Source organism: Hetaerina americana, unplaced genomic scaffold, assembly GCF_022747635.1.
Source record: "Hetaerina americana unplaced genomic scaffold, ioHetAmer1.1.p SCAF_5, whole genome shotgun sequence".
In the NCBI taxonomy this organism is placed as follows: domain Eukaryota; kingdom Metazoa; phylum Arthropoda; class Insecta; order Odonata; family Calopterygidae; genus Hetaerina; species Hetaerina americana.
This window is the reverse complement of record NW_027287095.1, coordinates 55222912-55241146: the sequence shown is the minus strand read 5'-3', so window position 1 is coordinate 55241146 and position 18235 is coordinate 55222912. Positions and strand designations below refer to the sequence as shown.

Sequence of the window (18235 nt, the reverse complement as noted above, 5' to 3'; positions counted from 1 at the left end):
TGCACGAAAGATTTATTATTTACGAAAAGACTTTTAATATTACACAAATGACTAGCACACGGCCTTCTCACAACGAATTCCCAGGTTCGTACCCAGGTGGTAGAATTATTTGTTTCCTCGGTGGCAATTGGAAATTCGCACATCTAGTTAATGGAGAATGGACCATCAACATTCATAGAGAGATCGTACAAATAAAAAAATAAAACTTACCTAATAAAATATTTCTATTACATTTTGCACGAATGAAACGAATACCAACTACTTAAGAGAAAAAAGAGGGCGTGGTATTCTAGCGGGTAAAGCACTGGGCCCGTGATATATTCCTGGGGAACCCTCTAAGCACCCTCAGCTTTACTCAAACAATGGGATTTTTCGAATACCAGATCTTCCTGGGATACTATTATACTATACTCAACACAGGGAAAGGAACTTCTACCCCTACCTTGATATGTGAAATTCACCCGTCGTTTGCCGTAGTAATCAATGAGCTGTACCCTCACTAAACAAACCGACTTTCGGGTTGATTACTGTGGTATTGAGGAAATAAACATAATTTTACCTCTTTGATTAGGACTTCCTCGTTTCAGAACTTAAGTTATCAGCATGGAGTTGAAATAAACACTCAATTCATATAAAACGTTTTAAAAGTTTTAAAGGGTATGAAAATAAAGGATCGAACAACTTGGTAAAAAATCACCAGGAAATGGGAGGAATGAAACAAAAACGTTTTGAATATAGACCCTCACACTTGAAAGCAAAATAAAAGTGAATAAAAAATCCCCTGATTCAGAAAATTCGGAGCAGGTCCCTTTCCCTGTGATTTTCAATTAATTTGACAATCGGATATACAACCATTCCGATAGAGGCACAACAACATGAAAGTGTACACACGCACGGGTTAAGTAATGGCTTTGAAAACTTTTTGTGGAAACTTCACTGAAATAATGTTCAGGAAAAGAATGATTCGATTTTACTGGTACTTCCACAACGTTTCGTCTAAGTCAAAGCGTCCTATCCAGTTGCACTAGAAATTCACCTAATTAGGAGACGAATTTCCGATGGGGTATAAAGGAGATTTCTTCGGAAATACCAGACTCGGGCCATCTAACTACTGGAATCCATCGTATATCCCGCCTTCCGCCACCACCCTCGCCTTGTCAGTTGAGATGACTTCCAGAAGCTGTCGCCTGGACTGGGGTGAGCGCCACGTGCGTCTTTGCTAGATTTTTCGACCGCCTTCAGATTTTCGAAATAGACACTCTCTCACCGCCGCTCCGCGCACCGGTTCCGTTTCCCCATTGGGCGTCCGTCCAAATCCACACTTTTCGAACGAAACCTTGCGACTCATTAAGTTCGGTTACTTTGTCCGTCTCGGTGTTCGAACCTCCTTGCCCCGAGTCAACACTGCGTTGCCTAGCTGGCTTACTTTCACGCGGCATACGACGCGCCCACGCAGCAAATCTCAACGGCAATCCGTCATGTGAAACGTATTTGTTGATCCGGAAGAATTGAGAAAGAGTAGGATAAGGGAATAGGTGTAAAAAAATTGTTTGGGTGAACCTTATCTCGTGGCAGGGATAAGAGGGTCGAGAAGGACATTAGATTGTTTAATGCAGCGGTTCCACTGAAGGAACACGTCGTGAGGTACACAATCGGTCGCAACGTCTCCCAAGAGAACCCGAACACCACAGAGTTTTAAATTGTGTGTGGGACCAAAATTAAGTGTTGCTCTAGGCATGTGATCCGTGCAAATTTTTACCCATTCGTGCTGTTTTAGCTTCAAGCACAGTTACTTTGAGCTGCTGTAGGATAAAAGTAAGTTATTTTATGTTTGTCTTCAATATTTTAAGTGAAATACGATAGTACAGCGAACATAACAATTAATATTTGACATAGAATCTCAACATGGGACGTAAGATGTGTCCAAGATAAATAGTGGCGATAACTTAAATTGTCTTGCTTGTTTACTAAATCGATTATTCCATTTTATCGGAGTCTATGCTCAAAAATTAGTTTCAAAACTAATGTATTTATTGCATTCAATACAATTAGGCAGTTTTAAAGTTTTACATATGCATGGTTTACACATAACATCCCCATAAATAATCGATTGATCATAGTTCCAAGTTATTACGTAAGACCCGTATTCAACGAAAGCATGGTCTAGATTATTTTTTACTTGAAAACTTCTTCTGATTTAATAAATAAATCCGTTTGGTAGCTTTTTACATTTGAGACGTCTCCCTTTCAAAACGTATATTATTTAATTCTCAAAACTCGTGAGAAAACACCTTTACTCGCAAATTTGTTTCATGTTAAGGCGTCACAAATGATGCAGAGTTTTCATTACAGACCGAGTCATCTTCTGACTGACGTGATCCCAAAGATCACTGGTGGGTTTACTCATTGTTTAGGACAGGAAGGAAAGGAAGAGAGAGAACAGAAAACACGGTCCGGCGGACAGAAGGAAGAAACCTGACTCCAAAACGATAAACTACTGTCGGGTATTACGTTCCGTGTTTTTCTATTTAATAGTTAAATAACATAAAACACTTTGAAATTGAATTATTGTAGTAATTTCTTTTGCATATAGATTGCGTTTACTTGACTAAAAATGTTTCTATTCCGAGGGAGTTTCCCAGACCTAAATGAATCTAAAATCGTACCGTGCACGTGCAGAAAACTAAAATGTATACAGTTACGTCAAGGGAAAGGCAAAAGTGTAATTATTTATCGATAAACTCAAACGAAATTCCTTAATTTACCATTGAAATAAAATAGCTCTTTGGATCCTCGGATAGAAATGTTTCCATCTTTCATTTTACTAACTTCTCCGATGAAAAAAAAGAGAATATTTTGTCTAGTACTTCTTGCTTATTTTCACGCCTGCCTTACTGCATAATTAGATAGAGGATTTTCTTTCTTCTTTCGCTAAAAGTTTTTTATTTTGCAGAGATATATGTAAAAAAACGTCAAAATAATTATTGTATTGTTGCTTTTTTACCAATTAACTGTTGACAGCAGTGCGGCATTGCGATGGCAAAGCCTCCCTCTTAGCGCAGGTGAAAATCTCTCTGGTCACTTGTTAAACGGAACTTGAATTTTGAAATTCTTAATATAGATTGGTATGAGTGTCAACGACTTCTCTTCCTGGAATGCGTCCAATCTTCCGTGTGAGGGCGGGTGAGGGAGAGCGTAAAAGGGGAGAAACTTAACTTAAAAATATGAAACCACGATCTACGAAGATCCGTACCTTATTTTGTTTACAGAAATTTTATATGCGACTGAACCAATAAGATGACACACATTACATTTATCTTATCATTTTTTTTCAATACCGGAACTCGTTTTACTAGCAATAATGTTTCCAATGCCAACAAAATTTATAGATTGTTCGGCGTCACATTGCAATCAGCGGAGGTTTTCATGTTAAAATATGTTGACGATGCTCTTGATAATCATTATTTTGTTATATTAAAGGATTCTGAATATTTTCCATTCTAAATGAGCATGCACATGTAGGTTTTCATATAATATATGACATCATGAAAATAGAAAAATCAGTTGTTAGGATAAATGACAGGTAAAACAAAACATAAAACTCGCTGCTGACATATTTCCATTAGAATGGATTGAGCCATTTTTCCTCGATAGTAAAAGTGCGCTTTAAGTCACATGATCTCATAAGAATGATGTGCGTAGATTATCAATACCCGAAAGTTATGTCACGGGTAGTTTTTACTTAATGTACTCGACTGGTTTGTTCAGTTTGCGTTCTGGCTTTTTGAGAAGAGAATATATTGATGAAAAATTTAAGCGACTACCCTGTCTGAAGTAAGGTGCCCTGATATTATTTTCTACCCTGTTGAGAGTGTTTACAGTTCGACAGACTAAGAGGTTAGCTTGAAAGTTTGTTTATCGACGAGCTTCAAGGAAAGTCCAGATTGAATGTTTATCAAAATATTTAGGGTTTAGAGGATGCTCATCTCCTTCCTGGAATCAAATCCGGCGCGTGGAGAGAGAATCTTAGGTCAAAAAAATGTTTAGTTTATTTTCCAAGGATATGGTTTGCTGGTACCGTTTCGTCTCATCCACCTACCTAAAAAAAGTATATTCTTTAACGAAAATTTAATTAATGATACGAGAAAGACATGTCCACACTTAAAATTCATAGCCTCACCTAATGACCTAGTCGAATCTGAAGCAGTGTAATCGTTTTGACCGCAATCATATTCTGAGCATGTTGTTTCTATTTTTATAAATTGTTGAGAATTTATTTTTATAATTATTTTATTTCAAGATGACCAGGGGTAGTCACTCTTTATTCCTCTTCTCGCATATATTATTTATGTAAAAATAATTGTTGCTCAAATTACAGTAGAGATACAGTGAACGTTAAATGCACAGTAGTTCAAAGGTGCACAGAGCAAATGCAAATTGTGAGCGGTATAAAAATATCAGAGAAGAGAAGCCCGCTATGGAGTCCAATTGGAAGGAACAAATTTAAACTTTGACATCAATTTCTCATAGGCGAAAGTATACCGTTTTCGTACAAAAGGCATAAGCTTAACAATTGGAATTTTATTTAAAATTTAAAGTTCATTTGAATGCATAATGAAGTTGAAATGAATGTCTAATTATTTAGCCATTCGCCCATAGACTCCGATGCCTAAAAAGCAAATGGGATAATTATTTTGGAAATCACAACTCTTATCTCCTCACCTTTCAACATTTTCAAGCAAGCCCTCAACTTGTCTTTATCTCAACGATCCTATTTCAACGTCTAGATCAAATTTCAAACTTTTAAGTTTCTCCCTTTTAATGACGAAGAAAAATAATTTTAATACATTTTTAATATGCTAAACTTTATTTGCGAACAACCTAAACATGGATGCTACGAAATCATTTAATTGTTTTGAATATTTGCATGCAACTTTTGTTTCACTTTTTCAACAGGAAAATGTCTACTTAGTTTTTGGGTGGAAATAGCTGAAAGAAAAAAAATATGGAAGGGTCCAAGGAATATTTTATGGGTCATCCTAGAGCAGGCTACTGCTTGATATTCAGTCACGGATGCTTCAAAGGTGAACCAAGTCTGTTCCACCACGCAAAGGAATCAACTCTGCAGATGGCAGACGCATTTCATCAACTTGGATTCGAGGTCCTCATTCATAAGGATTACACGGTAGCTCAGATTGAGTCTATCATCCAGAAGGGTGGGTGAATGATCACCGGCAGTGACAAATTGAGCCGATAGGCAAAGTAACAATTACACAATTTAGCTCTTAAAATTTATAGTCATGGTCACTTGAATTATTTAGCAATAAATTGAACAATTTGGATTGAATCATGTCTCTTAAAATTTGTAAATGATTTCAAAACCATTTCAAAAAGTAAAAAAAGGTATTTTTAACTTTTATGGTTCTCTCTACAGCTTACTTAAGACATTTGTTTGGACTGAATATTTTCTAGAGAGTGCGATAAAGATTTAATTAATTATAATGGGGTACCTCTGGTGAAATCATTTTAATCTATCAATGTTTGATCGTGGCGTCCATATGCCTGCCTCCACTTAGGAAGGGGTCATATGTTCCCCTAGTATAACATTTCACTTCAATAATGGTAGTCTTATGGTTAAGATAGGTGTTTACGCAACATGGCACACTACAATACAACAAATCTCTCTTCAATTCCTCATAATTTCTACCTCCCTACATTCCGTCCAACATTTCTTTTCCTCTCTTGCCTAACGTTCTCCTATTTATCACATATCACAGTCTTCAACATTCCATCGACAATTAAATGCTATACATCTAACTTTCCTGCTTCCTTTGGATTACTCGAAAAATCTCTCTCTCCTCCCCCACCATTCCTAGTACCTCTTTGTTTGTTTTCCATTCCGTCCATTTTACTTTTTCCATCCATCTCCACACCCGCATCCCAAAAGCCTCCATTATACACCTACCATCTTTCCTCAACAACCAAGTTCCTAAATCTTACTGAACTACACCCCGATTCATATCATAAAAATAATAAAGCATGTGACCCTTGCAATATGCTACTCCTGCTTTTTATCCTTTCAGTGTCCATCTACCGAATACTTTTCCAGAAAAGAGCTTTACGCCCATAAGCTTCATTTGGTGGAGTTTGTTCCAAATTTGTTCGAAATGATTTCATCTTTATCGGAGATAATAAAAATAATTATTTCAACCCTCTTCCTCTAATTGAAAATAGTGTAACGGACGCATACCTCATGTACACCGATAAACCGTATTGTAACTGATATACATGTAATCGACGTTACTTCCTTCCGTGTGCATGAGGCCTTGATTCTGCTTTTTGATGTTTCCGGTTAGTCGCCGCGATGAACCACAGTAACGGGGACGCCATTGCCATTGTCGTGCTCAGCGCCAGAAGGCGTCGCGGAATGATATGGGCCTACGATGGCGAATACCCGGAAGAATTCTTGTGGCAGCCTTTCGCGTCCGAAAAGTGTCCCACTTTGGATAAGAAACCCAAACTGTTCTTTCTTCAGGTAACTCGTCGCAAGGATGGATTCTATGGAGTATCTCAAGGAAGTATAAGAATATTTTGAATCAAAATCTATATCACTGTAATTACTATATTTCACTACGGTCTTATTTGTACGAATCAGTGGTAAAAATTAATCGTTTAGTGATAACAAAATATTGAGAAAATTTTCGGAGTGAAGAACTGAAGCGATTTGACTATTTGGAAATATTTCAATGTCAACCTACTCTTATAGGTGAGTTGCATTAGTGTTCATTACTGCATACTCATTGTTGCACAAATGTAAATTGTTGGAATTGATCCTTTAATCTGGAGAAAACTGTCAAAGGTCTCTTTATTTTCCAAGATAAAATTGAATGATTCATCCCCTTAGCATTTCAATCATATTTCACCATCCATGTGAAATGTATGATAAATAAAATATGTAACAGATGATGCTAAATAAGTTGCACATAAAAGAGAAGGGAAATCTTGGCTAGAAAATTTATGAATAATCAATAACTCTCCAAGTATATATTATACATGTATCTCCATTCATTTTTACTCTAAAATAAACTGCAACAAAGTCATCCTGGAAACAGTCCCTAGTTGTGTGGCCTCAATATTAACAGTATCTTCAAATTATTACTTAAATGATTCAAACTTGAACCTGTTGTGGCAATGGAACGTAATATTTTTCATTTACGATTGTTTCAGACCTTTCGACAAAACAGTAACTTGGTGGAGGATGATTTCACGAGAGGATCGCCTTCGAGCACCGTAGTTCATCAAGGCCCCATTCCAGAAGACTGCCTAATATCATGGAGCAGAATGGAGGGTAAGTCAGAAACAAAAACACAGTTTGACTTATAAACGCGTCATCGCAATCCGTTTTGGAAATGTATTATGCATATTGGCGAACCATCAAGCGGCCTTCCAGAGCCCGTAAAATTTATTTTATGAATTTAATATTTCTCACTTATTTTTATAAAACTTTTCGCGATAAATCCGGCGATGAAATTGCTGATTTCCTTCTTCTTACTATAAAACTTCACCCCAGGCCCCCATTAATCCTTTGAATTTGTCCAAATGATATAACGATTACTTGCAAGTAGCTCGAGCTCTTAATGACATTGCCATTTCTAATAAATTTAAATCAAAAATCATAATTATTATGTTTATTTTCATTGAAATATATAGCAGTTTCAAGTTGTTTTCGTGAAAGAAAGATATTGGCAACAAGGCCGGAAATAATTGGTACAAAGAGATAGAGGATCTTGAACTCAATCTTCTATACAAGTAATTAATGAATCTATGGCCAGAATTACAAGTAAAGTCTTCATATCTTTGTGTGTCCTAAACGTTCTTGATTTTTATGAAGTTAAATCCATAATGCACGAGTCTAACACTGTCCATGAAAGCATCAACTATATGCCAATAAATGTTTTTATAATGAAATCCCAGGATTTTTATGAATCGTCCACTTGGATAGATCGCTAGGCACAACATGAGTACAATGCATCTCTATTTGCAGATTACGACACCTGTCGGCAATTTGGTATGGAGGACGTTTACGTCAGATATCTTTCCCGCGAGCTCCTGAGCAGCACCCAGGCTGGTTTCGATCTGTTGACCATTATGACTAGAGTGGAAACGAGCGTCGTGAACAGTATGCTCTCCAAGCCGGGCTTGGACGGGCGGTCGTCCTCTGAGTGGCCCGTTTTCGCATCCTCTCTCAACGGCTTGGTGATTTTCTCGAATAAAAATCCAGAGTGAGTTGAGAGAATTTCGCAAGTTGGTGCAGTAGAAATAAAATATTAAATATTTTTTTATGTTTTGAATGTCCACCACTTCTGGGTTAAAAGCAAAAGAAAAAATACGCATAATTCATGGATTTTAATTGGGTACATTTAGGCTAATATATTAACCTTTCGAAGGCATGATTTCTTAGCTTAGAACAATTACTACTTTAAGAATATTTCATTAAATCTCTGTTGATGTGCAGGAATTTCAATATTTTACACCCACCACATTCTAAATGAAAATATAACATATAAAGTACTTTGAGTTAAATTTGTTCTCATGCTTTCTCTTTGCATCCGTTAGCCCTTTACTTGCGTTTGGCATTTTTTACTCTCGCCATTATTACTTATTATGTACTGCATTATTTTAGGTGTCTTAATATTATACTTCCTCTCTCTCTCTCTCTCTCTCTTTGAAGAAATGTTAAGTACGCGGAACCCATTGATAAGGATTTGGAATGGTTCGCTGATGACGAAGATGAAAGTACTGAGAGGTAAGGGTAAATCTAATTTCCAAGCACAAGCGTATTCGTAAATATGTAAGGCTTCCCTATACCTCAACTGAATGGGTAGCCTTGGTTACGATGACGCTGGAAGGATATTTTCATTCTTTTCGATTTTCATTTCGATTCTTTTCATAAAAATTGTATATTTAAGGAAAATATTCAGTATTTTGACCCAGAGCATTTCAAGATCCAAAATCATGAAACGATTTACCGTCAAAACTGCGGTATTACAAGTATGTGCAAATATTTATGCGAGTGGGGTCTTGTATTTGGGGGTCATTAACGGTTGATATGGGCTCGTTCTCATAGCCGAACGATGCAATGATAGTAAATTGACTCAATTTCTGTGCTCGGTTCAGTCTTTCTTTCCCGACCCGATTTTCGACCATTTAGTCATTGCCAAAGTGAGAAGCAAGGGAAGTGTTGGGTCAAGTTACCATGTTAAATCGAAGTTTTTGAATGGAATACACGAAGTCTCTGTCTTCTGTTGACTCCGTTTTACCCATTCCTCCCGTGTATTTGCATTCCTTTTAGGGTTTTTCATTAATTTTCTATTACTTAATGGTTTCACATTGCATGCACTTTCTTATCACTCTTTTCGTCACCCAGCTTCCGCCTTCCCCAATAATTTTTCCTTCCACGATTCCCATTAACGTCACCTGCCGCAAATACTTCGTCTATCAAATTATGCGTTATTGGTTACCCTCTTAATAACTTGAATTCTCACAAGCATTCGTTTCTATTCATTCTTCAAGGAATTTTTTCGTTAACAAGTCGGTGGAGCCATTTGACCGTCACTGCTCTCACCAATCTCTCCCTGACATTCAGAATTCGAAATCAATGATTCTAATCATATTTCGTCTCTTGACACTGCTCTCCATTTTTCACCCTTGTACACGCACACAAGAAAACTATATACATGGTATTTAATGGGTATTTTTGAGGTCCATAAATTAAAATGCGTGTGTGAGAATTGGAGGAGGATATGATGAAAATCCAGACAGAGCCAACGCACTTATCATTTCACACGACAGACGAAATATATACAAAATTGATGCACATTGAAATATTTCCGATTACAAAACTAGACTTTCAAACGCATTAGTGAGCGACGTGATTTCAATTCAAGAGTATGGAATCAAATCTTTCATATTCTTTGGAATATTATTAGTTTGATTGTTGCTACCGGTGATTTTTTCTTGCTCGCCACCACCTTTCAATTTTGCCACAGGGGCATGTTGTTTTCGGCCAGGCCCCTGGTCGGGCTATCATTTGGGAAGTACATCCGCGTAACCCCATTTCCTTCCATCGTTCACCGTAGTCAACGCTGCCATCTCTCCTAGTCCTTGAACCTCATCACCCCATTTCTCTTCTCCTTCCCCAGCCACCAGGGAGGGCCTCAAGGCTTGGATTGGGACGTAGCGGCCAAGGGCGTGAGGGACGAGGCCAGCCTGGCGGTGGTGGAAGGGGGAGTCGCGGCGGCGGATGATGCGGAAGGGGGCGAGGGGCGGAAGAAGAAGAAGAATGGAGTCGCCGAGGAGTACTACGCGTCCTTCTTTCAGGTGGTCATCAGGGTCGTCTCCATCGTGCTCTACGTGGCGGACGAGGGCAGCGACGTGTACGCGGCCATCAAGCACCTTGTCAACGGCAGGATGGCGTTCGCCTACCTCACGTTCCTGTTCGCGACCGTCCCACACTTGCAGAGCATCTGGATCGGGAGGCAGAAGTGAGAGCAGGTGTTGACGAACGGGTAGAGGAAAGTTTTGCACACCGACAATGAGCATTTTTCAAATTTGAAATAAGCACTTCGTGATAATTAGAACTTCAATGAATACACATTCCCACAAAATGTATTTGATAATCACATTAGTATTTTAAATTTTATTATTTTTTTAACATGGTTTAAACTTACGAACACGATCTAATTTACACGTCTTGTGAGACTCTCTGCAGATCTATTGATATCTGCTTCGACGTCGAGTTAAATGCCCTTGTGGACGTGCGACGAAGTCCAGTGTCGCTTTGGGAAGGAGGTCAGGACTCTTTGCTTTGTTTGGGCCATGACCTCCGTGACAATTCTTCTGAGTTCCCGATTGTGAGGGTGCAAGCTTATCAGAAATATAGACTCGTTCATCTTATGAGTTATGTTGGAGCTTACCTTCCGTTATGTAGTATCATTCATTTTCACACCCCAACAAACCTCAATAAACACGCCAGCCCCGGTGGTGTCGGGGTAACGCCCTAGCCCGCCCACCCAGAGGTCTCGGGTTCGAGTTCGGCCTAGGTGGGTTTTCCTCCACCTAGGGCATGGATGCTTTTGATTTGTGTGAATTGTAATGTACAAGGGTTAGACGGAAGGAGGTACGTGAAGTCTCAACCCCGCTCCGATGAAGTCGTAAAATAAAAAATAAAATAAGCAAAGGCGCCTGATTATTTACCATTTCCCTGGATTCATGTTGATCCGGGGTAATATCTGCCTTGGTGATATTGCATAGTAACAGTACACGGGACATATTCATTGCCATCGCAATTAATAGAAAGGTAAAATAGCTGAATAGCAGATGAACACCATTCGTCCAAGATGTTATGCATAAAGCGTCATCTAACAAGCCTCCCTGGTGCCCATTCAATTCTTAGCCTTAATAGGAGCCCTAATCCATGGAATATTCACACTGTTTGGAACTTGACTGATAATTTACAGAGGCATGACCCAGATTTGAACCTTGTTGGGCTAATAGTTGAACACTACTACTAAAGTAGCCCTGCCGCAAGAATATTTTTTTAAAGATCTGCTCATAGTTATATGCATGGGTAACTTATATTACAGTGCCTACAAATTTAATAACTATTATTGTATTTTATACTCCCTTACTTTATATATTTTACTTTCTCTGCTATAGTCTGCCAGTATTTTCTTCTATTTATAATTTTACCAGCTATGCTTAAACATTATGGCGAATGATAAAATGTTATTGACCGAATTTATATTTTTAATCAATCAACAATCGTACAAATCTTAATTATATTTTAGGATATATGCAGAGGATGATGCTTTTTTGAAATCCTGGTTATATAGAGCAGAAAAATATTTGTATTTTTGTGCACTTCAAAAATATATTTGCATTATACTATATATATTTTACATTGGGATCATATTTATCATAAAACAATGACTTTGATCTTGATTCTACCAGGAACATGCCCAAGTTTCGTGCAAATTGATGCAATTTTTGGTTTTGGAGTGTAATTTGAAACAGGTTTAGGAAATTTATCAACATTTATGGGTCTCTTCTTATTATGCACAATGTACTTTTTCTTTCAGAGCCAAGATTGCAAAAATCAAATTTGACATATGCGATGCACTGACTTATCATATTCGAAAGTAAGTACTTTTTCAAAAGAGATTAGGATTAAAATAAATCATTTCCTATTTTTATAATTAGAAAGTCAAGTGATATTTGAGTCAAATGAATAAAACAATGAATTCAGGCGTTAATCACAAAGGCTTTGAACATTCTCTCATCTTATCTCTGGTTCTTCCCCTGCATGGCAGGTTCACTCATGGTTGATGCACATGTCTTCCTGTCTTGAGCCATTCTTTTCATTTCTCCATATTTTCTTCCAATCTTAATCACGTCCAATATCATATAACTCTTCCTCTCTCATCCACTCTTCCCCTGAATCATTCCCTCTAATGCAATCTTCAACAGGCACTCCTTCCTCATACAATGCCCTAACCAATTAACCTTTCTTTCCTAGATTATCTTTATTAAATTTTTGCTTTGTTTTTCATTCCCATATATATTTTGCCAAATTCAAACCAGACAAGTAGTGTGTGTCATCAACTACTACCATTGGGCCTCAATAGCATGTAACTACGGCTTAAAGAAAGGTTATGATTTGACTCAATTCCTCTGATATTTTTGTCATGAACTACCAGGAAGATTTTGTGGAGTGGCATTTGTTGTTGATGTGTTTCCCCTTACTAACCCTATCACTTTCATTCTGAGAACATCATTTCTCCTTCATTTTGCAAAAATGTAAAAATATTATGTCTTTTAAGGAGGATTTTTGGGGTTTATTTATTTATTATTTCATGCAATGTGGTTTTCTACAAAAAAGAAAGCAAAGTTAAAATGTATAATTGGAGGAAATTGAAATTGTGCATGTAAGCAATTATGATATTTGTAAGAGCTGTACTAATTTTTGAAAGGATGGATATTTAACTTTTCATCTGAGAAATTTCAATGGAAAAACCTTTTGGCCACCCAATCTATTATTCAAATAGACTCCATTGCCTAAACAGTATCAAAATACTCGGTTACAATCAATTATAAAATTTATCTACAACACATGTTGACATGTAACAGAAAACTAAAGCTCATCATATTGATGAAAATTAAAAGTAATGAGAACTTCAATGCAACAATTTCAGAATGTAAAAATCATTCCCCTTGACTGGGATTCGAACCCAGATCCCTCAATATTTGGTTGAGTGCTTTAGCCAGCTATCGAGGCATCCTCTTAGGCTCTGAAATTTTGGGGCTTTTAAAGGAACAAGATGTTGTGAGGAAATATCGTACATACAATGTCACAGGCATTCGTAGTCGTGTACGACGCCCCACTGTCCACGAGGTTAAAGCCAACTTTAAACATTTCCGAAGAAATCCACTAATGTGCATTTCAATGGACATTAGCGGATGACTCCATTAAAAGTTACTGTTGCGACATCTACATCAGTTTCTTTGGAAATTTGTCTAATGAGAACTTGTTTCAAAATAATACATAACAATAAAGTGAGTCTATGCATTCATTCATTAGTGAAAATATATCTACAAAAAAGCTGCAAATCATGCTAAGCTGGATTATAGTTGTGCCAATTTAGAGAATGCAATACTGTGAACATAATGTAATGAGGCTTAATTTCATTTTATACCTGTAGGACAAAATATATTCAGCATTTTAACTGTGCATATGAGAAATATTAATTTTGAATTTTGACAAAGCCAACAATATTTTATGAAGTTGTGGACATAGTTCCTCCCTTGGAGCAAACATTAGTATGGCCATGATTTTGCCTCTGAGGTAGGCTCATCATTCTTTTCCACAGTTTGTGGTACTGCTTAATCTACGCACTGAGGTCAAGGCGGACATACACTGATCTCACATTGGTGGAGCTAAGGGGATACTATGCCCATGAAAGGGCCTGGAAGGGTTTGGAAAAGTCAGGCGATGCTTGGAGTGGAGACTCAAAAGTGATCCAGCGAATGTATTTTGAAAAGCTCCAGACTGTCAATCTGAATCTTGTCCCTCACGACTACCTGGAGGTGGTGAACCAGGCCCCGTTCCAGATCCGGTCACAGCTAGCATCTCTCATGATGGAAAAGAGAATACCAATGCAGGAAGGTAAGTTTCTGGATTATTATCTCACAAATGAGAAACTGGCTACCCTCTGCATTGGCTAACCTGAAAGTCTTCCAAGTGTCCCCAGCCATCCATCCCATTGCTCGTTAATTAGTGATGACTAAATAGATTGACCTTTATAGGTCCTATTCTAATGTTAATAAATTAGTATAATTGTACAAAAATTAATACCATTCACAATCAATAGCAATGTTACTTAATATTTGGTAAATTTTGCAACATTTCCCTTTAATTTGTTTGAGTTTCTGAACAAATATAAATATTGATTTGTATTTTCTTTTGGTATTTACTTTTCAGTAGTCTTTTTGTGAGACACCTTTAAATCGATTTAAATTTAATTTTAAGGATCACATTGATATAATTGGAATTGATTGTCAGATTTTTCATTAGTATTTTATGGATAAATAGTGCTTACTGAGAAACATTGTAAATTCCATGTAAGAGAGGGGTGATTTCAATTTAATGATACTCTTCATTAAGAAGAGAGCAAGATTTCAGGACTTATTGGGGAGAAATCATAGTAAGCAATTATTTCACAGGGATCTTCTGATTTGCAAATAGAAATGGACAACGAAGGCAACTCACTGAAAAATATGCTATGTATTTTAACACAATTCCTAAATCTTTGTAATTTGAAATATTTATTAATTTGTAGATCTTCCTATGATTGTATCAATCTTCACATCTATGGTCTCCTTGACATCAGCAACTCATAGAGATCATCACAGAGTGCATTTCTTTAAAGACTGGTCAAACTCATTGGGATTTCATGCCAGATTTTTGGAATGTACTTCCATTTTGCTGATTCGAGGTTAGTTGATTTAATTTTTATTGAATTATAAATGAAACAAAACACTTGTAAATTGTTTTCATGCACTGTAAAGTTTAATATACATTTTGTAAAAATGATTGCCTTGGTGATTTTAGTTTCCAGGGAACAATTTCAATCTTTCTGAAATCAAAATGCAGTAATTTAGTGGATGAATGTGGATTTCAAAGAACTTTCATAATAATCCTCTGCTAAAAACTCCTAAGATACTTACTTATGAAGGAGGACTGACCAAAACAGAATATTTTTAGAAAATAAACCTTCAAAATATACCAAACTGTTTTATTCCGTAATAAAAATCACTGAAGTTACAATTTTTTTCTATGACATGAGCACATACTATAGCTTATTTCAAATGAATGCATGAAACAGCAGGGTTTCATGCAAACTCTATCAACATGATACCCATCAAGCACCAATTTTCTGCTATCAATAAAGACACATATTTAGATTCTCTTTACTCTTACCTAGACCACTTTGACTTAACCATTTATTAAGTTCCTTTTTCCTAGGTTGTTAAAACCTTTTCCTGTTTCCTATAGGCATACTGTAGTGGTATCTATTCCATTGGAAAGTTTGTTTACAGAGCACTTAGTTGCCTTTTATAGTGCACCATACACAGCTTCTCTCAGGGCATGGTAGTGCAATTGAAACAGGGCTTTTAAGACCATGAGGTTTAAGTGGATGATTAGAATATTTTCAAGGTATCTTAAAGACACTTTGGCAGCCTCTTTGTAGATGTTTTACTATGTTCATCATAGAGTGTATTCCATGTCATTGAAAACTTATGGGTCAAGCAAAGAAACCTTTCAGACTGGTCAAGCCTATAAAAAACGATTGAAGTTAGAAATGGCTAGAGGTGAACGTGACCATATTCTTTTGGCAATTCACCTGCAGCACTTTGTGTCACCCTCCATGTTTCCTCCCCCAACGGCAATCTTCCTTCCTCTCTGTATCATCCTGCATGTCAGGGGGTCACGTCACATCAACAAACCTATACCTACATCAAATCCATCAATTTGATCATGGGTTTAATTAAGTTTTCTAATCATCTTGTGTGTGTCCTGAAGATGCCTATCTGGCCTAAATGTCCTGCCCAAGTTTGAGTCAAGAGCTGAGATAACAACAGTTTAGTAGATATGTTTTGCCAAAGTTAAAATTTGAATGTTAATATAAATTGAAGGTAATATTTGGCAAAAGGTGGAGTATTGAGCATTTGATATGAGAATGAAGACCAATTAAACCTCAAAATAAAGAAATGTAGTGCAAGACATGGTACTTTTAGTATAATCTAGGGGCAGTTATTACATTGTCATACTGATATGTCCTCTAACAATATTCAGTTGATTTAGCTGAAGTACTTCAGTCAGAAAATTATTTCTTTCTACATGATGGAAAAGTTTCATAAAAATTTTTCTTCCCTCCATTCCTGTCCTGCCTAAACCTAATCCCAGGCTTGTCTCTCCCATTCACATCCAGCTCCAAGGTAGTGAACATATGCTTTTTGAATGACTTGCATAAATACAGAGATACATGAAACTTATTAGGTACTTGTTCCTCAACCTCCCTCCCACAATGATTACCACATAGGTCCATCCACTGCCACATGTACCATCAATACATGCATATTGATAATTGAAGTGCAAACATAGATTTCAAATGAATTAGTGTTGAATTATTTCAAGAAATTATTACTTGATGATCCTAATTCTGAACAGACTACATTCTGCATCATACCATAATTTAACATTATTTTCCTCATTTTCAGGAGCACATGCTGTAGCTATGAGCCTTGTGGCAGCTAGTCAACCTCTTTGGATCTATTGCATTTGCCAACTTCCTCACTCAGTTTGGGGAATGTATCTGTTTATCAGAACTATGGCTCACCCACGGTACCACTTCAAGAAAAATCCAGTCAAAAACGCAATCTCCCTGATGGGTAGAAGCCCAACCTTTATGGTTTTCCCATGGGAGTACCGAACAATGGAAAATATACTTTTTCTATTGGATGTGCTGTTCCTTGTGGTGTCTTGGAAGTTTTTCCCATCCGAGGAGAGCCATCCTCTCCTCAATTGGTCTACACCCATATGCATTCTTCTAGTGCACTTTGTAGCCATGATAGTCTCCTTTGTATACCGAACATTCTGCCACCAGGAGAAATGCAACCCAGAGATAGATGTCATTTAGTTCAACATGACCTCCTTCTGAGTCAGATGATATGTAACAAGGAATAGTAGTACTTAATTTCAAGACTATTACAAAATCAAATCCCTTGTAATAACAAAATTGAAGGCTCAATGAGACTTATTTTATTAAAAGAATCTCAAAATAGCAGTCTGTCTCAAAAAGATCATTTGCATTTTATTAATTTCTTTCATCCTCATAAAATGCAATATTATTTCCATCTGGTTATGAGGTTTGTAATGTGCATTGTTTGACTGGCTTTGAGAAGTTTCCAGATATAGTGGGTCTTATAGGAGGATACATTCAACAGTGTCATAAGCACAGGGCACCTCTCCCTTCCCAAATCTCCCAAGTTCAACCTCACATTAATTGCCAAGAATCATTTGACTTTAAACAATCATTAGGGGAATGGAGTTAATTGGCCCAGGCAGAATGAAAAAGATGCCTGCATTGTTTCTAAATATTGTCATTTTCTCCAAAGCTTGAAGGCTTTTTATGAGACCATTAAAGTACCAAAAAAATCGCAATAAAATTTTCTCCCTGACCCACAACATCCAATGTCTTTGCCGCCAGTCTTACACTCCTCTGACCTATAGACCTTTTCACTGTCTTTTCTTCCCTTCAACCCCTGCCATATGCCCTGCTGTCTTCTCCCACTTACCACCCAAGCCTTTCCCCATCCACAGATCCTCCTTCCCGCAAAAGTCACTTTATTCATGACCCCATGAACATCCAATCACCCTCCAAAATATATGCTAAATTATGTTTTAATGCAAATTGACCATTTCACTTTCATGCCAAACAGTTTCCTCCCCACATGGGCTTGGCATGCAACTCATGCATCAACCGCAAAAAGTTTTCACTAATACTCTCCTATACATGGGTTTAAGTATTACCATATTTTCCCATCGATAACGTGCACCTTATGTATAACACGCACCCAGAACTTTGTAGTTCTCAGGAATTTGTATAGATACCAC

The 18235-nt window shown here is 37.1% G+C and overlaps 1 protein-coding gene across 1 annotated transcript; it reads left to right on the top strand.

Annotated features, from left to right (window-relative positions):
- The first annotated feature begins 1435 nt into the window (after positions 1-1435).
- On the top strand, positions 1436-17357 carry LOC139694066 (uncharacterized). Its single transcript, XM_071592488.1, has 11 exons — positions 1436-1815; positions 4957-5216; positions 6357-6535; positions 7228-7348; positions 8045-8282; positions 8732-8806; positions 10203-10544; positions 12141-12200; positions 13929-14224; positions 14898-15053; positions 16840-17357. The coding sequence occupies exons 2-11, from the start codon at positions 5006-5008 to the stop codon at positions 17256-17258; spliced, it is 2097 nt and encodes a 698-aa protein (XP_071448589.1). The 5' UTR covers positions 1436-1815; positions 4957-5005; the 3' UTR covers positions 17259-17357.
- Positions 17358-18235: the final 878 nt, after the last annotated feature.